General features: G+C 39.5%; 1 protein-coding gene across 1 annotated transcript in view; it reads left to right on the plus strand.

The window, feature by feature from the left end:
• The window catches only part of LOC109842628 (proline-rich protein PRCC), a 25,096-nt gene extending 18,795 nt beyond the window's left edge, over positions 1 to 6,301 (plus strand). The window contains exon 4 of the mRNA XM_020411479.1: positions 5,794 to 6,301. Within this exon, the coding sequence (XP_020267068.1) occupies positions 5,794 to 5,955 (162 nt within the window). The 3' untranslated portion in view covers positions 5,956 to 6,301. The remainder of the gene's footprint in view (positions 1 to 5,793) is intronic.

Below are 22,907 nucleotides of genomic sequence, written 5' to 3' on the forward strand. Positions count from 1 at the left end.
GGCTCGTCAGGAGGCGCTCGGAGAAGGCGGGAATCCGGATCGTCGAGGGTGGGGTTGCTATTCCGACGCAGATGAGAACAGAGGGAGGCACTGTTTGAGTGCAAAGGGGAGTAGGGAGGAATTAGTGCTCGTGGAGGAGGAGAGGGAACATGGAGGGACGGCGGCTTTGTGGAAAGGGTAATCGAACGGCTGAGAAAGAGAAAAGAACAGTAGCCTAGGGTTTCACACCCTTGGTTTCACACCAAATATTCAGCTAACATAATTCCTTTTCATTCCTTCATTTCAATTTTCAATTCATTCAATATCTCAATCTGAGGTGGGGAAAAGGGTAATCGAACGGCTGAGAAAGAGAAAAGAACAGTAGCCTAGGGTTTCACACCCTTGGTTTCACACCAAATATTCAGCTAACATAATTCCTTTTCATTCCTTCATTTCAATTTTCAATTCATTCAATATCTCAATCTGATTACAGCACTCCCTTATAAAGAAAAGAAAATACAGTTTTGGAAATATTCTAAAATCACTCAAATCTCTCCAAATCAATTAGATACCAAAACTGAATAACTACTAAATTTAGGCTACAATTCAAATTTCGAATTCAAACTACTAAAACTGAAAATTAAAAAAAAAGTCAAATAACAAATTTGGGAAGCTGTCATTCTTGTCCTCAGTATCATGCCCAAATTTTGTCCTCAGTATCATGCCCAAATGAGGCTTGAAATAAATCAAGTGCTGAATCGGCGAACTCTTCCCCTCAAACGGTGTGAAGTTAATCAGATTGAATTTGGTCGGGTATGGTATTGAATCCCATTCCCTCGGATAAGGACATGGAATACCCGTCTTCTTAACTTCTTGAGCCGTCATCAAAGCATTGATTTTGTCTTCAAGTTTTTGCATTTTCCCGTCATCGTCTTCATTTCTTTCTGAATGATGTCGAGTAAAGATAATTGGACCACCCCCAGTGAGAGGTGCTATTGAACCACCCCCAATATCGTTATTGGGAGGATCCGTTAAACCACCCCCAGCGTTATTGCCATTGGGAGGTGTATCAGCCATAATGACTTCATCCACCTCTGGATCACTGTCATCTACAACATTCCGAGTGTGGTGGCTGGATTCAAATCGCTGATTGGACTCAGGAGGTTGAGGCTGTTGAGTTAACAGTTCTCTCATTTGTTGGATAGCCAACTTCATTTCTGTCTTCACTTCAGCTCTAATTTCTTCACGTTGTTTGGCTAGAGCTTCCTGAAGTATTTGAGTGAACTGATCAGCAGTGATTGTGAATACTTCTCTGATTTGTCCTGTGCTAGACATTGTATCATCAGAAGCGATTGCAGAATAAGTGTCCGAGAATTCATCCTCCGAGGACATTCCTTCTTGCATTCTCTTGTAGTCTCTGCGTCTGATAGCTCCTAATTGGAGTCGAGACATCCTTTGAGCAATTCTTGGATTGACTTTTCCTTTCGGGGAAAAGTCGGGATTTGAGTCACTTGAATGCTGTTTAGACTTTCTTCTATCAGCCACGTTGATGGTGACTTCAGGGAATTCATCATTTTGGACAGCTGCTCTTCTTTTGCGGAAATGTCTCGGCTTAGGTTTCGATAATACAGAGACTTTTCGTGGGATGACTTCTCGTTTGAAACAGTCACATTCTGATAATGCTGTTTTAACGAGTCGCGCACAGGAACAACGAGAGTTTATCTCTCGAATAACTCTCTTTCGAAAATTATTCACAACTTCAACTTGATAATACGATTCATCGGTATGATTGCCAAAAAATCGTATCGTCTGTTGGTATGATCTCCCAGGTATGACGATATCATTTGGTGAATGCGTCTTCTTCTGGGGGTATAAAACCTTGTTGGCATTCTCAGGACAATTTATTTTTGTTTTTGAGCGATCCAAGGTTATGTTGGGAGTCGCACGTCTGAAACCACCCATTTGCGGGTATGGGGTCTTAACGGGCTCCGAATGCTGATTTTGCATAAGTCCAGACTTTGGAATCCAAACTTGACGAAGTTTTGGTGATTCTTTGGTCACCATTTCCTTTCTCTTTTCTCGTCTTTGTTGTGAGAGAGCATGGGCATTAGCAGCTTTTGCACGACGTTTTTGTATACGTTCTTTGAGGGTCGAACGAGTCTTTTTGACAATAGTCCATTCATCCGTCGTTGTTTTAGCAGAGATACGAGTGATTGGTTGTTGAGACAACTGAACCACTCGATGTCTCCTCGACTCTAGGTCCGCGTGGTAACGAACCCCGTCGGTTTGTTCCAAGGCTTTAGCCATTTGGCGAGCACGGCGTTGGCGTTGTCTCTGACGAGCTCTTTTCGTCAATGCCGGCGGGCTTTGATTCGATGACTCTTTAACTAGATAAGAGCCATTGTGAGCAGAGGTATTGCGAGTGAAATTCTCAGCAACAATCAAGCGAGAATCTTCATTTTGTGCCTTCTTTGGCATGTAAGTCTTCCTCAATTGTGAGATCCTCTTGTACTTGCGAGATACTGAAGATCTTGAAGAGGATGATGAGAAATATTCCTCAAACTTGGTTTGGTCGAATTCGTATTCGACCATGGATTCAACTGGAATCTTGATCGGCTGCGACACGACGGTCTCGGCAGCGAGACCGTTGGCTCCCACTGTGGTCGCCAGTTTGTTTTCGCCAAAAGTCGAATTTGTTGTCGAATTCATTATATCTTCGGTCGATTACAATAAATTCAAAGAAAACAGCCTTTTTATAAGACTCTTTTACACAACAAAAAGAAAATTACAACTCTTGAGAAAATAAACGCAGGATCGTTGTTTGGATCACTGCTTTCGTGGGATCTTTGCCTGTGCCGGGAGCGCTTTGACTCGTGGACCACCAAGTCACAGATTCTGATTGAACCGTGAGGGGTTTATGATTCTGACTTCGTTTATCGAAGTGAGAAATTGAAACGATATCTTATCGATGTAAGATAGTCGTTCTTCTTGAAATCAAGTCAAAGCTCAATTTCAAGGATTGGCCGTAAGATCAGCACCTCTGCTCTCTCTCTGCTCTGGATTGCTCTGGATTGCTCTGAAGTTCTCACAATCATCAGCCCCTTGGAAAAATGGCCTTAGGAGGGTATTTATAACCTCCAAGAACAGTTGGCAGAAAACAGGTTCGCGAGACAGCTTTTGCTGTCTCGACGGGCGAGACAGTGTTTGCTGTCTCGGCCCGCGAGACAGGTAAACACTGTCTCGGCCCCCGAGACAGTAAAACACTGTCTCCGCGGCAACCCCACGTTTTAAACTCCGTTATTTTGGCAGTTATCCACGTGATTCTCGCCCACGACGTTTCCCACGTTCTTGAACAGTTAGTGGCCACGTGTAGGGCAGTTGTAAAGGTAGTTTTGACCATCTGAAAGCTGTCTCACGTGCGAGACAGTAAATTCTATCTCGCACGGCGAGACAGCAAAGACTGTCTCGCGTCTGTCTCGCCCGCGAGACAGTAAAGACTGTCTCGCACGGCGAGACAGTCAAGTCTGTCTTGCGTGCGAGACAGTAAAGACTTGTATTTTTTCTGCCTTTTTGGATGATTTCCTCTTGAGCTGTATTTGGATATCTTTCAGCATTTTTTGACGCCTACAGCCAAACCTAGAGTCGAATTCTATGTTAAGTTCAAACTCATGGGTGAAGTCCGCCAACTAATGAACTCCGCCCACGTCAACTCAAGTGGACCAAAACTTGCCCACGTCCACAGTGATCCTCGCGCACGACTTCAGCGACATCCGCTCATGTCTTCAGCGAACTTCACCAAGCCCATGAAGCTCGCTAGATAGCCATTTTAGAAGCTATTTTTTGGGGAATAACTGCTCCCCATTATTTTTACTTTAATGGTCACTTAATCCACAATTAAGGGGTCATTAGCTCTCTTGTAGCCTATAAAAGGAGGGAAAATCATTTATTCAAGGAGGATCTAAAAACTGGGAAAACTCTAAGAATGTCTATCCATCTAAGAGATTGAACCAAATCCCAAAGAGATTAACTCACACGTAGAGAGAGATTCTTATCATCGCATTGGCGATTCAATCAAGTGAAATTGTCAAGAGAAAACTGAGCTATCTTCCAAACCATTAATCTTGCACCAATAGCAAAAGACCCTAAGTCTTAATTGGTGCGTCAATAGAGTACAAGATCGACGCTCCATCGGCACACGAAAAAGAACTCCCAGGAAAAATAAATTTTTCCTTCATTTTATTTTTATTTTTTCTGTTGTAATATGAGATAATTACAATATTAAAAGAACCCGAAACAGTCAGAGATTAACAAGAATGGAAAAATATTCCTTTTATCATGTTGTTTCTAGTAATGAGAGTTGCTTCTCCAATTTCAGCATCTAATATAACTAGCTCACTTTATTCCTCACTACCCTTTTCTTGCATCCTTTAACAACTAGGTAAACAGTCATTCGTTCATGGAGGTAATAAAGTAAAAATGTCTTCATTGGCTGATTCCTTTAATCATTCTTAGCTTAGCAATACGGCAATACCCACACCTAGTTGCATGGAGACGGGTAGGGGTACTGGTACAGTTGCGAGCACGAGTATGAGACACGGCAATTACATGAGATTATTATTGTTTTTAAATCATGTGTTATTAGATTTAAAATTCCTGTCACATTTTTAAGTTTTTTTATTAGATTGTTATAAATTGGGAACTGCTTGTGTTTGTAACTAAACCCCAGTCTACTGGTATGCTTCTAACACACTTCTTTATTTGATTAGTTAATGTATGTCTTCTCGCATGCCATCTTTGTTGGGGCATATGAATAATTGAATGACGTCGTAATTGATGATGCAATAAGGAGTAGAAGTATACCTGTGGAAGTATACGTTGTTAATGCGTTAAAAAGTGTTTACATAGATAACCCTAGATAATTTGGAAGAGCCTTTGTTTTTAATGATGAAGTTGTGGCAGACTTCCTAGTTTTTACTGTTATTGAGGCTGTAGGAGTAACTAATTCACACCGGCACTTTACTACTTAACTGTTTTCGAATATGGCTTTGCAGTTGATAATTTAGCTTCATTCTCTAAATTTGGTTGGTATTTTGCTTCACTGCTCCTGTCATATTACTTTCTGGTGGACTGAATTTAGTTTGAAAAACACTATGCAATAAAATGTTTTAATCTTGCTGCCTGTTAAGTTCTTGTTTATTCTTATTTTGTTATCTATGACATTATACAATGTTCTTATTTTTTATATGCTTACTAGTCATTTATTTTCCGGTAAGCACATGAAACCACTTCTGGTTGGGGCTTTGATCTGATCACCAACCTGGTGTTTCAACAAACACTTGTCTGGGAGAAACACAACAAATAGGCAATTGTTTCTTTTGTTCAAGTATTATTAAAACATTTAGTGACTATTACTCAAAGTTGTACATGTGTAATAAAAAAGGCTTTCATCATATAATTTTCGACAGAGTTACATCAGAAGAATCTGTTAACAGATTACTTTACGTGATTCTTTGTTTTTTATTCCTTTGCAGTTTTTCCTTTGAATTTATCTTGGCACTTTTTTATTAGTGTGCACCCTATATTTGGTTGTGGTGTCATTAACTTTTTGTTACATGATCAGTTTTCTAAATAATGAGGAAGAACAATGTACCATTCAGTTAGTTTTTTCATGATAAGGTGACTCAGAGAGAAAAATAATTGGCATTAAGCTCTAATTTGTTTGAATACACTTCTCTACTTGCCTTTTGTATTGAGATGCTCTAATTCAGATACAGTTTTTCTAAAGTGAATTTTCTTTCAAATTTGTTAATGTAGCCGGTTTCAACAAGCAAGGGAAAACCCTCGAAACTGCACAAGAGGAAGCATCAGATAGGATCATTGTACTTTGACATGAAGCAGAAAGAGATGGAACTTGCTGAGAGGCGCGCTAAGGGATTCCTCACTAAGGCCGAGACCCAAGCCAAGTATGGCTGGTGATCTCAGAACCAAACATGCAAAAGATTATTCCGCTCGAAAAGCAAAGTCTCGAGAGTCGAGACCTAAAACCATAAGCATGCATGGTTGGTGATTGCAATGTTGAGCTATAGCATTTGGGCAAATTACAGAACACTCCCAAGGTTTATGGGAATTGCAGAAAATTCCCTGGGGTTTAAGCGTTCTAGTTTCCTGATGGGTTTCAGTGATTTTTTTGAGTGTAACTGTAAACAGGTACTACTGTCAACTTGCAAACTCGTGTAAAATTACCGAAATCAGTTGACGAGAGTTTGATCTTTTTAAGTCATGTATTCATACATTTCTGAGGTAACTGCCAAATATTTATTTCTGCTTTTGAGTAAACAGCTTAGCAAAACATCAGCTTTTAATCCAAAGACGCCTTATTTGGTTCTCGTCGATGTTGATCTCTCTCATGTTCGTCTTTGCTTTGCTTATTATAGAGAAAGGAACCTAATAATTCAGAAGAAGCCAAAATGAGTGCGTATAAAGAGACAAATGACAATATTATCCACACTCCAAAGCTCTGTCATCGTAGTACTATTTGTTACCGACATCTTACCTTTCTAATCCCACCACACTCTGTCGTTGCTTTTCATCTTTCTGTTATCTACGTTTTAAACCAAATAAAAATAAAAAACAAGGGAAAATTTCTTCTCTCTCCCAGGAGACGCTCTGTGATCTTTTTGTCTATGATCCTGAAAAAAGAAAGTCTACATCTAGCTAGTTTGAACTATGAAGTAGAATTCAAATATTATGATCTGCCTCGGTAATAAAACAGCGACGCTATCTACTATCTAATACTGATGTGGAGTCTATTAAAAAGCATCAAATGTAAATGCCGTGGGGGCAAAAAGAACAGATATGCGAATCCATAAATCTACTTTCCTATACTTAGAGGGTCCAAAGAATCACTGTCCATATTATGTTGTAGTATGAACAGTAAATCAGATCTGACCCTCTGTGAACGTGAGGAGATAGTGGGCCACACCCACGTGAGGAGATAAGGATCTTGGACGTGTGAGGAGATAGCGGGGGCCACACACACGTTCAGGTTTGTGAACGTGAGCAGTTTTTTCGTTTCCTGGCCCACCCGATACTTTGCACTATATATATCTTTAGGTTCCACTTTCTAGAGTTTTTTGCAAAGAGGGGCTTCGTACAAGAGGAGAAAGAAAACCTGCAGAGGGCTTCGTTGGCTTGGGCGACGTGCAAGCAGGAAAAATTGCAGAGAGTACGGCGTGCAGAAGAAAAAAACGCAGAGATTTCTGGCGACTTCTGGCGGCTGTTTTGTGTGAGATTTGAGAGCTTGTTTTGAGGGTTTAATTAACCCTCATGTAAACCCTATTTGTATTCTCGCTCTCTAATAGTAGATCTCCCATCTCCTTGCCCCGTGGACGTAGGAAACTTGTCGAACCACGTAAAATTCCTTGTCTTGCTGTGATTTGTAATAGCTTGTTTAGGTTCCCTCGACAAGTCTGTCCTAGAACTGATGAGAGGAAGAGTGTATATCCTACTTTGTTGAGATATATCACTTTCGTTTCTTGTTTCTTTTGTGGAACAGAGATTTAGTTGAGATCTACTCTCTTGTTGTGCACCAGAGGTGCTGCCGAAATTTTCGCTGAGCACAACAAGTGGTATCAGAGCCCAGGTTTTGACTTGGGGCTTGTTCAAAGGATTCGCTGAAGGATTCTTATTTGAAGAGTTAGATCTACAACATGGGTGAAACAAGCATATCGGGATCGTATCTTACGAAGACGATACAGTGTCTGAGCATCAATAATACAAAGATTGATGTTCCGAAGTTCGACATGTTTGGGTCATCTTATGCATAGGTTGCCAACTGCTACGTTTGGAGATTTTGGATCTGGTGGAGCTACTTCAGATATTGGGTTGTGTTGGATGTTTGGTTACCCAACACTTGGTCATATCGTGGATGTGAAAGTTGATCTGATTACACGTTTGGGATTCAGAGGCTCGTTTGGTTATCAGTTGGGAGACTCTGATTTTGTTCTGAGCAAGTATATCATATTTGACTCTCGGCAGGTAAAGAGTGTTGATCAGGTCATTGGGATATCGCAACGGGTGAAGGATGATGCTACTTCACATTGAGTAGAGATTACTCCACATACTCCAGATCATACTGCATCGTTTGAGATTCCAGCTGAGATGAAACAGATTGGGAATCATGTTGTTTTGGATGCAGATGATGAGTTGGTTGATTCGAGTGCAACTGGTGGATATAGTTCAGATTTGGTTATAGCCGTTGGTTCACCTCAGGAGGAGGTGTTTGATTTGTTTTGCTTTGGGGCCATTAGGAGAGCTATCAGCCGTAGATTTGTTGGTGATATTAGAGAAGGGTTCTGAACTCTTCTAGTTGATTGAGGTCGTTCGCGGCCATTTGGGTGAACTACGTGAATGCTTGATTCCCTGGGCAAGGGGATACGTAGGCAGTCATTTATAATACAGTCGATTTGGGAGTAGATACTGACGTTTGGAGTTTGTTCACATTCTCATTTGGGTTCTCGACTTGTTGTGGATTGAGTCCGTTATCGTGAATTGTTTCACTTCGTACTGGACGTAACAAATGAGATATTTGGTTTAGTTGGTGTCGGCTCAGTTTTGGAAAAACTTCGTCGAGATGGAGAATTGTGAACGTGAGGAGATAGTGGGCCACACCCACGTGAGGAGATAAGGATCTTGGACGTGTGAGGAGATAGTGGTGGCCACACACGTTTAGGTTTGTGAATGTGGGCAGTTTTTTCGTTTCCTGGCCTACCCGATACTCTGTACTATATATATCTTTAGGTTCCACTTCCTAGGGTTTTGTGCAAAGAGGGGCTTTGTACAAGAGGAGAAAGAAAACCTGGAGAGGGCTTCGTTGGCTTGGGCGGCGTGCAAGCAGGAAAAATTGTAGAGAGTACGGCGTGCAGAAGAAAAAAACGTAGAGACTTCTGGCGATTGTTTTGTGTGAGATTTGAGAGCTTGTTTTGGGGGTTTAATTTGTGTGATTGTAAACCCTATTTGTATTCTCTCTCTAATAGTAGATCTCCCCTCTCCTTGCCCCGTGGACGTAGGCAACTTGCCGAACCACGTAAAATTCGTTGTCTTGCTGTGATTTGTAATAGCTTGTTTATGTTTCCTCGACAAGTCAGTCCTAGAACTGATGAGAGGAAGCGTGTATATCCCACTTTGTTGAGATATATCACTTTCGGTTCTTGTTTTCTTTGTGAAACAGAGATTTAGTTGAGATCTACTCTCTTGTTGTGCACCAGAGGTGCTGCCGAAATTTTCACTGCGCACAACTCCCTCCGCACTAGAAGTTACTATTTCTGCTACAGCAATTTACTATAGCATAAACGGTAAATCAGATCTGAGCCTCTACACCTGAAGCTACTATTCATTCTACAGTAATTTACTGTATTATAAATAGTAAAGCAAATTAAATGTATTAAAACATGGATTCTCCTTCAAGTATAGAGGAGTAGATGTGATATCTAAATCAAATGTATTAAAACATGGATTATTGTTTAAGTATATAGGAGTAGCTATGACTTCTAATTTTAAACGTATGATAATTATGTTAGAAAATTTATCAAATAATTAAGATTATAGCATGTAGATAAATCCGAAAAATTAAACAATTAAAACTGGCCTGAACGGGAGCAGTCGTGTATTCACTGCCCTAGAAGATTGAGAACCCGCCTATCGCCCTGGCGCAGATGGTTCCCTTCCCCTAGCGGTAAAAACCCCCGAAAACGGCCGGCCTCTACACTCGGGCGAGAATGCAGAGCTTCAGCTCAGATGAAGGAAGTTGCCCATAAAATAAAACTAAGATGTAGATGAAAATAATATGTAGGGGAGAGAAGAAAAACAAGAGAAACTTGTTGTATATTTTTTCTTATCATTTTGAGCTCAACATACGGATATATATATAGGGTTGGAAAAGACGTTACAAAACCCGTAATTAATTCCGTAACGTTCGTCATAAATTTTGTAACGTTCCCCATAATTATATAGCCGTTACACATATTTTTAATTGCATGTTTTAATTACAATATTTATTATAATTCATGAAGGCAAAATTGCCTTTTGTTAACAAAATATCTAACAGTCCCCCCCAAAAGGCAATATTGACTGAAGACTCAGAAATCAATAAATAAATCAAGAAATCATAAAACAAATATAGGTTGGGCAACCTTTCGTATCGTGAATTCGGAAGAGGTAGCTTTTGGCTTTGAACCTTTCCTTAGTGAGTTCATCGCCACCTGAGGGACATAATGGACTAGGCCTTGAATTAGGCCCCTTTAATCAGGTATTGATGAAAACACACACAATACGCTTCATCTATTGAGCAAAGCGGGTTGAGCGTTAAAGGCCATGCTCACAATAAACCGACTCATGAGAGTTTCTAGGGGTTAGCCCAGCCCCCCCTAACCGCGGCCATCACGGTTCCTCTCACGTAGGTAAGTCCTCAAAGGGTACTACAGCTGTTTATTTAATACCCCCCACAATACACGCGTTGGACTTATTAAGAGTAAAACTCAGCCTAGCCAGCTGTATCATAAGAGCATCGTCATCATAGAGAAGGGGTAGTAGCAAATGCTACATAATGATATATAAATATATCTAGGTCGATGCTCCACACGAGAGTCACTTGTCCAGCTTGTTTCTACCACATTGAACCGACATTGGGACTACGTCTCCAAATAAGGGTTGGGTTGCCGCTGTCAGTGACCTCATCTATGGGCTTAACCCCATCTCCCTCGATGAATCCAGAACCACACTCCTGGATAATCCCTTAGTCAAAGGGTCATCAAGATTCTTTTCACAGACTTTACAAAGTCTAGAATCATAACTTTGCCTAGCAGGCGTTGTATTTATTTATCAAGTTCTTATTTTGTAATTAGTCCATCATATTGTTTGAAATTGACATTAGGTCATGATCTATGATCATAAAAGATCATAGTCTATGTCTGAAGGATTTGACCTTAATATCTGAACATTTCAAACTAATGTGGAACTAAAAATTCTGCAGTTATGCATATGCACATACATGAATGAAATTAATAATAGATACATGCAGAGCATAATAGGATTTCGTATCTTAAAATATATTTTCGTATCTTAAAATATATTTTCGTATCTTAAAATATATTTTCGTATCTTAAAATATATTTTCGTATCTTAAAATATATTTTCGTATCTTAAAATATATTTTCGTATCTTAAAATATATTTCATACTTCATAATTCAAATGCATAAAAATTTTAAATTATTCTATTATAAGAGGTTACAAATTGGTTGCCTACAAAGGAGACCGTCAAAATTTAAATCGGTTGCCTACAAATGAGACCTTCCAAATTTAAATTGGTTGTCTACAAAAGAGACCTTCCAAATTTATGTTGTCATTTTCTAGTACCACCTCTTATACAAATAATAATAATAATAATATTTGTACATACGTGCTTTAAATTTTACAAGTGTATTCTTGCATAAAACCTTATAATTAATCATGTAACAAATGCAAGTTATCTAAGAAGACATATGAACATTTATTACAATATCCATCATAACGCAATAAAAGAGATGAACTTTACATTTGAAGATTTGAAATATAATCCACCATATAAAATAGAATTTTAAAAAATGCACCTCTTTGATTTGTTCGCTCATATATTGATCATTTATCATTAGGCAATATATGATGCAAGAAGCGTAATTAAATAAATGTATATGAATTTTCACATAATTTCGGTCCTCTTATTCCAAACCAAAAACTCCTAAAGTGAAAAGATTAAAGTTTTACCCGGGTAGTTAGCCAGGTAAGGATAGTAATAGAGGTTGATCAAAGATCAATTAAGTACCTCATTCCTTACAGAGCGCGTTACGCAACCCTTAAACCTTGCCTTAGACACCAACTAATCCAAGAAAATTTGAATCGGTTCACTCAATGAGTTTTTGTTTCTTAACAGAATATAGAAACTTTAAAATATTTCCTGCAAGCATTTAATTTGCCTAGCAACTATGCTGCAAACATATGTTGGATAAGGCCGAGGAGGGGTTTACCTATTGATGTTCGAACCTCATGATTTTCATGTTTTGAGAGTAAAAACTCATCTGCTGCAGACAACTGCCACTTAAGTTGCTGAACAAATATGTATTCACTTTTACCACCTTCTGTACTAAGCTTATTAGATGCATAAACACTCCAAAGTATGGAATTATTAATAGAAGGCACCATATTGATAGATTAAAGAAATGAAGGCATTATTAAACCATGAAAAAATTTAAATACTTCAAAGTATATATATATATCTAGATTTTGTTCACTTTATTCTTGTCAAAACCATGCATATAAAATTTTTAAGAATAAAAATGTACACTACTGCAAATTTATAGCATGTTTCAAATGCGTGCATATTCACTAGCACAAGGGGATAAGGGTAGGTTTTAGATGATTCTAACAAATATAAACTAGGCTTTTAGAAACCAATAAAGGTTCTTTGATATTCGCAACTTGCAATAATTATTGATTATAAAACAACTATAAGATAAATGTAATTAACTGTTAAATTAAATTAACAGAAATTTTTAACTACACATTTTTTTAAAATAACCAAAACTGTTTAAATGAACAGTAACATTTTTTAATAAAATGAACAGTACCATTTTTAATAAATGAACATTAAAAGTTTTTATTTTTGGAATGAACAGTAACAGTTACATTTTTTTTTTCAAATTTTATAACATCAAAACAATAATACTAATAGATAAACAAATATATAATTAAAGCAATTATATTTTCTTTGTGTTAACAACAACTATAAAATTCCTCTATTTTTTTTTAAACAGTAACAAAAACTTTTTTTTTAACAAAAAGTTAATTAATAGATAAGCAATTTTCTTTTTTCTTTTTTAAATCGGATAAACAGTAACCATCTCGAATGAACAGTAACATTAAAAATTATTTTTCCGGATTTAAATCAAAGCTATAAACTTTTCAATCTTCTAGATTGTTAGAAAATTTATCAAATAATTAAGATTATAGCATGTAGATAAATCCGAAAAATTAAACAATTAAAACTGGCCTGAACGGGAGCAGTCGTGTATTCACTGCCCTAGAAGATTGAGAACCCGCCTATCGCCCTGGCGCAGATGGTTCCCTTCCCCTAGCGGTAAAAACCCCCGGAAACGGCCGGCCTCTACACTCGGGCGAGAATGCAGAGCTTCAGCTCAGATGAAGGAAGTTGCCCATAAAATAAAACTAAGATGTAGATGAAAATAATATGTAGGGGAGAGAAGAAAAACAAGAGAAACTTGTTGTATATTTTTTCTTATCATTTTGAGCTCAACATACAGATATATATATAGGGTTGGAAAAGACGTTACAAAACCCGTAATTAATTCCGTAACGTTCGTCATAAATTTTGTAACGTTCCCCATAATTATATAGCCGTTACACATATTTTTAATTGCATGTTTTAATTACAATATTTATTATAATTCATGAAGGCAAAATTGCCTTTTGTTAACAAAATATCTAACAAATTAAATTAAATGTGTCAAAATACAGTGCCTAAAAAAACAGGATACCGTGCTTTTGCACCGCTAGTTATTAGAGAAATTGTAATACTTGAATTCCTATAAGCTAAGTCGTAACGATAAGAACAAACGATCAAGATCAAACTAACTTCTGTAGTCCTCCGTCAATTTCAATGGAAAGCTCAATTCATAAGAGTGGTGGCGTAATACACAATGGATATATATCACCCATGCACGCTACAAAGCAGTCACTATCATTTTAGTATGATAAGACTTGAAAATTTTTCTTCACAGTTTATCAGCCACAAGGTTGACAAGGTTATTGGCAATAAGTTCCTCTAGTTAAGTTCATTAGAGTCATACCAATTATTACTAATAATATCTGGAAAAAATATGACCTGCCCATATCTTTTCAGAGTTTTTGATAGTCTGACATTGTAGGCGTCAAAAAATGCTCAAATGTATCCAAACACAGTTCAAAAGGAAGTCATCCAAAATGTCAAAAAAGAACACAAGTATAGACTGTCTCGCAGGCGAGACAGTCTTTACTGTCTCGCCTGGCGAGACAGACTTTTACTGTCTCGCCCACGCGAGACAGTTTTCACTGTCTCGCCCCCGCGAGACAGTATTTACTGTCTCGCCGTGCGAGACAGAATTTACTGTCTCGCACGCGAGACAGTTATCAGTGGTTCAAGAAACTGTTTTGCAACCACCGACACGTGGCCACCAACTGTTCAAGAACGTGGGGAACGTCGTGGGCGAGAATCACGTTAATAACCACCAGAATAACGGAGTTTAAAACGTGGGAAGGCAGTTACAGCGAGAAACTGTCAGGACTATTCGTTTTCTAAGACAGTATTTACTGTCTCGCTGGGCGAGACAGCAAATTTACTGTCTCGCTGGGCGAGACAGCAAACACTGTCTCGCCCGCCGAGACAGCAAATGCTGTCTCGCGAGCACTGTTCATACAGGGGTTATAAATACCCCCGAGGTGATTTCTTTGAAGGGGGCGGATCAGAGAGCATCCAGAGGCGGATCAGAGAGCATCCATAGGCTGATTCCAGAGCAGAGAGGGCAGAGTACTCGAGCTTCTAGCAACTCCTTGATATTCAGGCTTTGACTTGATTTCAAGAAGAACGACTATCTTACCTTGATAAGATATCGTTTCAAGTTCTCACTTCGATAAACGAAGTCAGAATCATAAACCCCTCACGGTTCAATCAGAATCTGTGATTTGGTGGTCCACGAGTCAAAGCGCTCCCGGCACAGGCAAAGATCCCACGAAAGCAGTGATCCAAACAACGATCCTGCGTTTATTTTCTCAAGAGTTGTAATTTTCTTTTTGTTGTGTAAAAGAGTCTTATAAAAAGGCTGTTTTCTTTGAATTTATTGTAATCGACCGAAGATATAATGAATTCGACAACAAATTCGACTTTTGCTGAAAACAAACTGGCGACCACAGTGGGAGCCAACGGTCTCGCTGCCGAGACCGTCGTGTCGCAGCCGATCAAGATTCCAGTTGAATCCATGGTCGAATACGAATTCGACCAAACCAAGTTTGAGGAATATCTCTCATCATCCTCTTCAAGATCTTCATTATCTCGCAAGTACAAGAGGATCTCACAATTGAGGAAGACTTACATGCCAAAGAAGGCACAAAATGAAGACTCTCGCTTGATTGTTGCTGAGAATTTCACTCGCAACACCTCTGCTCACAATGGCTCTCATCTAGTTGAAGAGTCATCGACATTAACGAAAAGAGCTCGTCGGAGACAACGTCAACGCCGTGCTCGCCAAATGGCTAAAGCCTTGGAACAAACCGACGGGGTTCGTTACCACGCGGACCTAGAGTCGAGGAGACATCGAGTGGTTCAGTTGTCTCAACAACCAATCACTCGTATCTCTGCTAAAACAACGACGGAGGAATGGACTATTGTCAAAAAGACTCGTTCGACCCTCAAAGAACGTATACAAAAACGTCGTGCAAAAGCTGCTTATGCCCATGCTCTCTCACAACAAAGACGAGAAAAGAAGAAGGAAATGGTGACCAAAGAATCACCAAAACTTCGTCAAGTTTGGATTCCAAAGTCTGGACTTATGCAAAATCAGTATTCGGAGCCCGTTAAGACCCCATACCCGTAAATGGGTGGTTTTAGACGTGCGACTCCCAACATAACCTTGGATCGCTCAAAGACAAAAATAAATTGTCCTGAGAATGCCAACAAGGTTTTATACCCCCAGAAGAAGACGCATTCACCAAATGATATCGTCATACCTGGGAGATCATGCCAACAGACGATACGATTTTTTAGCAATCATACCGATGAATAGTATTATCAAGTTGGGGTTGTGAATAATTTTCGAAAAAGAGTTATTCGAGAGATAAACTCTCGTTGTTCCTGTGCGCGACTCGTTAAAACAGCATTATCAGAATGTGACTGTTTCAAACGAGAAGTCATCCCACGAAAAGTCTCTGTATTATCGAAGCCTAAGCCGAGACATTTCCGCAAAAGAAGAGCAGCTGTCCAAAATGATGAATTCCCTGAAGTCACCATCAACGTGGCTGATAGAAGAAAGTCTAAACAGCATTCAAGTGACTCAAATCCCGACTTTTCCCCGAAAGGAAAAGTCAATCCAAGAATTGCTCAAAGGATGTCTCGACTCCAATTAGGAGCTATCAGACGCAGAGACTACAAGAGAATGCAAGAAGGAATGTCCTCGGAGGATGAATTCTCGGACACTTATTCTGCAATCGCTTCGGATGATACAATATCTAGCACAGGACAAATCAGAGAAGTATTCACAATCACTGCTGATCAGTTCACTACTTCACTCAAATACTTCAGGAAGCTCTAGCCAAACAACGTGAAGAAATTAGAGCAGAAGTGAAGACAGAGATGAAGTTGGCTATTCAACAAATGAAAGAATTGCTAGCGCAATGATCTCAACTTCCTGAGTCCGGTCAGCAAGCTGAATCTAGCCGCCGCAATCAAAATATTGCAGATGACAGTGATCCAGAAGTGGATGAAGTCATCTTGGCTGATACACCTCCCAATGGCAATAACGCTGGGGGTGGTTTAACGGATCCTCCCAATAACGATATTGGGGGTGGTTCAATAGCACCTCTCACTGGGGGTGGTCCAATTATCTTTACTCGACATCATTCAGAAAGAAATGAAGACGATGACGGGAAAATGCAAAAACTTGAAGACAAAATCAATGCTTTGATGACGGCTCAAGAAGTTAAGAAGACGGGTATTCCATGTCCTTATCCGAGGGAATGGGATTCAATACCATACCCGACCAAATTCAATCTGATTAACTTCACACCGTTTGAAGGGAAGAGTTCGCCGATTCAACACTTGATTTATTTCAAGTCTCATTTGGGCATGATCTCTGGAAACGAGGCTTTAATGGTCCGGTCATTCGTTGGCACCCTTCGCGGGCCCGCCTTCGATTGATACCGACGGCTCAAGCCAGGGAGCATCAATTGCTGGGATGACATGGAAAGTTTGTTCCTCAGCAACTTCTTCGATGATGACACCGAAGTGTCAATCGGAATCCTTTTGGATGAGAAGCAAAAAGACGGAGAGTCAGTCGACAATTTTGTCAAGCGTTTCCGTAACATGGCGATGAATTGCAGAGATCCTATTACAGAGGAGTTCATCCTGCAAACATGTCACAATAACCTCTCCATCGATGTCCTGGAAGCTCTGGGGGTCGTGCCATCCACAACTTGGAAGGAGTTAAAATCTCGGGGTGAACAAGCTGAGCACTTTCTTAAAAGAAAGAAAGCTGAGAGAGGCCAACCAATGACATCTGCAATCATTGAGAATGCGACTCTCGATCCGAGGTTTCAAAAGGAATATTCTTTCGAAGATGATGAAGCTCCAGCCATCTTGGAATACCTCCTCGCTAATGACAAAATCGAGCTACCACCTATTAAAGATCAGGATGGAGCTAAGAGGATTACGGATCCAAACTACTGTGCGTACCACAGAAGGGTTCTTCATCCCACTGAGATTTGCTTTGGACTCAAAAACAAGATCCAAGCCCTAATTGACTCCGGCGTCATAACGACGAAAGAAGTCGAGTAAAGACGACCATACAACTCCAGTGAGTGCACGAGTATAAACTGTTTCCTCACACTCCAAAGAGTATATGAGTATAAACTGCTTCTCGATTATCCAACTGAGTACAATGTTAAACCCGGTTTCGCAAAGGAAGCTGGGGGTGGATAAATCATATAACGGGAAGTTCCTGGAGAATCTTATATTCTTAAGGATAACCCGAACATGCGACTGAGGATAACGTACTCCTCGTTACACCCAGTTTTGCAAAGAAAGCTGGGGGTGGATAATTCATGTAACGGGAAGTTCCCGGAAGAATGTTAAATGTAATATTCTTAGGGATAACCCCGATCATTATGAACAAAGTGATAAACACTAAACTCCTACTATGACTTCCGAATACTCTTTTGCTGAGATGAGATTCGATCACCTCTTTAGATCAATCTTCCCTCACAAAATTCCCATTTTGGTCAAACCTTTAAACAGTTAGGACCAAAGCCAAAATCCCCTCTCGATTCGTTCCATGAACGAGAGGTCCACAAATTGAACGATCAAACCTTTAAACAGTTAGGATCGTCTCAAATTCCCATCTTGGTCAAACCTTTAAACAGTTAGGACCAAAGCCAAAATCCCCTCTCGATTCGTTCCATGAACGAGAGGTCCACAAATTGAACGATCAAACCTTTAAACAGTTAGGATCGTCTCAAATTCCCATCTTGGTCAAACCTTTAAACAGTTAGGACCAAAGCCAAAATCCCCTCTCGATTCGTTCCATGAACGAGAGGTCCACAAATTGAACGATCAAACCTTTAAACAGTTAGGATCGTCTCAAATTCCCATCTTGGTCAAACCTTTAAACAGTTAGGACCAAAGCCAAAATCCCCTCTCGATTCGTTCCATGAACGAGAGGTCCACAAATTGAACGATCAAACCTTTAAACAGTTAGGATCGTCTCAAATTCCCATCTTGGTCAAACCTTTAAACAGTTAGGACCAAAGCCAAAATCCCCTCTCGATTCGTTCCATGAACGAGAGGTCCACAAATTGAACGATCAAACCTTTAAACAGTTAGGATCGTCTCAAATTCCCATCTTGGTCAAACCTTTAAACAGTTAGGACCAAAGCCAAAATCCCCTCTCGATTCGTTCCATGAACGAGAGGTCCACAAATTGAACGATCAAACCTTTAAACAGTTAGGATCGTCTCAAATTCCCATCTTGGTCAAACCTTTAAACAGTTAGGACCAAAGCCAAAATCCCCTCTCGATTCGTTCCATGAACGAGAGGTCCACAAATTGAACGATCAAACCTTTAAACAGTTAGGATCGTCTCAAATTCCCATCTTGGTCAAACCTTTAAACAGTTAGGACCAAAGCCAAAATCCCCTCTCGATTCGTTCCATGAACGAGAGGTCCACAAATTGAACGATCAAACCTTTAAACAGTTAGGATCGTCTCAAATTCCCATCTTGGTCAAACCTTTAAACAGTTAGGACCAAAGCCAAAATCCCCTCTCGATTCGTTCCATGAACGAGAGGTCCACAAATTGAACGATCAAACCTTTAAACAGTTAGGATCGTCTCAAATTCCCATCTTGGTCAAACCTTTAAACAGTTAGGACCAAAGCCAAAATCCCCTCTCGATTCGTTCCATGAACGAGAGGTCCACAAATTGAACGATCAAACCTTTAAACAGTTAGGATCGTCTCAAATTCCCATCTTGGTCAAACCTTTAAACAGTTAGGACCAAAGCCAAAATCCCCTCTCGATTCGTTCCATGAACGAGAGGTCCACAAATTGAACGATCAAACCTTTAAACAGTTAGGATCGTCTCAAATTCCCATCTTGGTCAAACCTTTAAACAGTTAGGACCAAAGCCAAAATCCCCTCTCGATTCGTTCCATGAACGAGAGGTCCACAAATTGAACGATCAAACCTTTAAACAGTTAGGATCGTCTCAAATTCCCATCTTGGTCAAACCTTTAAACAGTTAGGACCAAAGCCAAAATCCCCTCTCGATTCGTTCCATGAACGAGAGGTCCACAAATTGAACGATCAAACCTTTAAACAGTTAGGATCGTCTCAAATTCCCATCTTGGTCAAACCTTTAAACAGTTAGGACCAAAGCCAAAATCCCCTCTCGATTCGTTCCATGAACGAGAGGTCCACAAATTGAACGATCAAACCTTTAAACAGTTAGGATCGTCTCAAATTCCCATCAGTTTTCAAACATTCAGAAACCGTTTCATAAACCACCGACATGTGACCACCAACTGTTCAAGAACGTGGGGAACGTCGTGGGCGAGAATCACGTTAATAACCACCAGAATAACGGAGTTTAAAACGTGGGAAGGCAGTTACAGCGAGAAACTATCAGGACTATTCGTTTTCTAAGACAGTATTTACTGTCTCGCCGGGCGAGACAGCAAATTTACTGTCTCGCTGGGCGAGACAGCAAACACTGTCTCGGCCAGCGAGACAGTAAACACTGTCTCGCCATGTTAATTCTGTCTTTTGTTGAGTTTTGTTAGTTATGAACCCCAGAGGCTATAAATACCCCTCCAGAGGCGGATCAGAGAGCATCCATAGGCTGATTCCAGAGCAGAGAGGGCAGAGTACTCGAGCTTCTGGCAACTCCTTGATATTCAGGCTTTGACTTGATTTCAAGAAGAACGACTATCTTACCTTGATAAGATATCGTTTCAAGTTCTCACTTCGATAAACAAAGTCAGAATCATAAACCCCTCACGATTCGATCAGAATCTGTGATTTGGTGGTCCACGGGCTAACGCACCCCCGGCACAGGCAAAGATCCCACGGCAAAGATCCCACGAAAGCAGTGATCCAAACAACAATCCTGCGTTTATTTTCTCAAGAGTTGTAATTTTCTTTTTGTTGTGTAAAAGAGTCTTATAAAAAGGCTGTTTTCTTTGAATTTATTGTAATCGACCGAAGATATAATGAATTCGACAACAAATTCGACTTTTGGCGAAAACAGACATAGGGATGCATTCCGTCCGGATACGGCTCGGATATGATATTTATCATATCCATATATATCCGCTTACCCATCTCGAATACAGATACGGATATACATCGGTAAGAAAAATTCATATCCATATCCACAAAAATCGGATACAGTTATGGATATAGATGCGGATATATAAACGGATATGCATGTGGATACAAAAAGGATATGAGAAAACTAGATAGTATTGAGAAAAATATAGTTCATATGATATAGATAGTATTAAGAAAAATATAGTTCATACGATACAAAAGAGTTCGTTAATATCTTCATTATGATTGAAAGGCTAAAATTAGACATATTGATCATCAAAATTAACCACAAATCCATAACCTAAGAATCGAAATTATCGTAAGAGTATGACCAATATGTATACGGATATCTCATATACGAATACAGATATTTCACTACAAAACCATATCTGCAACCATATCCTATCGGTTATAGATTTGAGTAACCATATCTGTATCCTAACGGATATGGTTACAGATATTTTCTCGAATACGGATACGGTTTAGCACCCCTAGTCTGACATCAACCCATGCTTCTTTTGAAGCATGTGATATATTCTCGTATCTATCTTTGGATGCGTCACTTTATTTGGTTATTTCCTTCTGAGGTGATAGGTCCCACCTCAATTAACCCTCTAGGCTCATCGCAAAGTATGTCACGCCCCACTTCCCAAAATACCGGAGAATCGGGACGTGAACAAGCCCGCGACGTATTAGATTGAAGAGAATAAATAAGAATAAATATTTCTTCTCAACCTAATACGCTAAGCGTCAAACAATATACAATGCGAAGTCACAGGTCCCCGATCACACATAGCAAGAATATAATGAACAACTCAGAATGAAAAGAAACATATCACAAATAGAATATCATCTGAGACATAGAGTTTGGGTCAAACATGCCCTTATTACAAAACAGTCCAAATAAGTACTAAAGAAATATGAAAATACATCATTCAACAGGAATAGTAAGGAAGTACTAAAAAAATAAGCTAAGGACCATCAAATAACTAAGGAAATAGCTAAGCTTTAGCTTGTTCTTCTGCTCCGTCTGCAAGGTACTCCTGCTGAGAATCCTCTGGCTCCTGTACGATTCCGAACTAAGGTTGTCTGTCTCCTAAATCTGACGTACACCAGAGAAAATAGGTGTATGTCAGCGTGAATGGCACACATTAAGATGCCACAGAGATAAATAGAAACGGTCGAACGACCAATGCAAAAACAGTAATAATAATAATAAAAGCATGTTACTAAAATACTAATAATCTAAATGCAATCTATCACTAGAATATAATAATCAGAAGAACCCAAGAAAATCAACCAAGTAACAAGTCAATCATGCAGCTAGCAATCAGAATAATCATCCAAGTAACAAGGTCACACAACTAGATGTAATTAATACTTAAAAATCTACAACAAGAGACGTAGTACGTCGAGCGAAATAATCCAAACAATGAAACTCTCATGTATATATCATATGTCTTAAATTGTAAATAATTAAATATTAATCTCAATCTATGTATGAAAAGAGATACAACTTGCCTACATCTCACAAGAATTCATACTTAGCTAAGAAACGAGGTCAGGTAACTAGCCTTCCTATAACAGGTCACTGGTTCACATCTCACATAGAGTCAATGTTCATATTCTCGGATAAATGACTGTTCGCATATCCCTATGTGCATCCAATACCGTTACACAAACTCGGTCAGAGGACTACACGCAATCCGTTTTTAGTCTGGTCCGAACTCAAGCTAAACTCGGGTGAATATCAAACTCACGGACCAAAGTGACTACACAAACTTCACTTTGACCCTGAATATCAAACTCACGGACCAAAGTGACTACACAAACTTCACTTTGACCCAACAAACCAACCCCAGTGCTACACAAACTCACTGGTGCGAGCCTGGAAGATACATCAACAGCCACATCTGATCACATGAACCAAGACTTCCCCATCCCAACTATTCTCGCTTTTCTAAGCCAACAATCATAACCTGAACTAGATCTCTGGTCCACTTCCTAAATTCAGTCAATGTACACACACATGTTACTAAGTCTTGTTCATGACGCACAAAGCTACTAAGTCATGAACTACTAGTGGTTCTCAAACACAACAAGGAACAATAAATACAGCTAATTCTATGCAATAAAATTATGGCATGTCACGTAATTGAAATAAGAATCATGGAATCGGCGGATGATTTGCACATAAAATGTCACGATCAACAACCACCAATCATATGATCATAAACTAAATTAATTCAAAATAAAAAATTCTTTT

This window comes from Asparagus officinalis, chromosome 5 (assembly GCF_001876935.1).
Source record: "Asparagus officinalis chromosome 5, Aspof.V1, whole genome shotgun sequence".
Lineage (NCBI taxonomy): Eukaryota > Viridiplantae > Streptophyta > Magnoliopsida > Asparagales > Asparagaceae > Asparagus > Asparagus officinalis.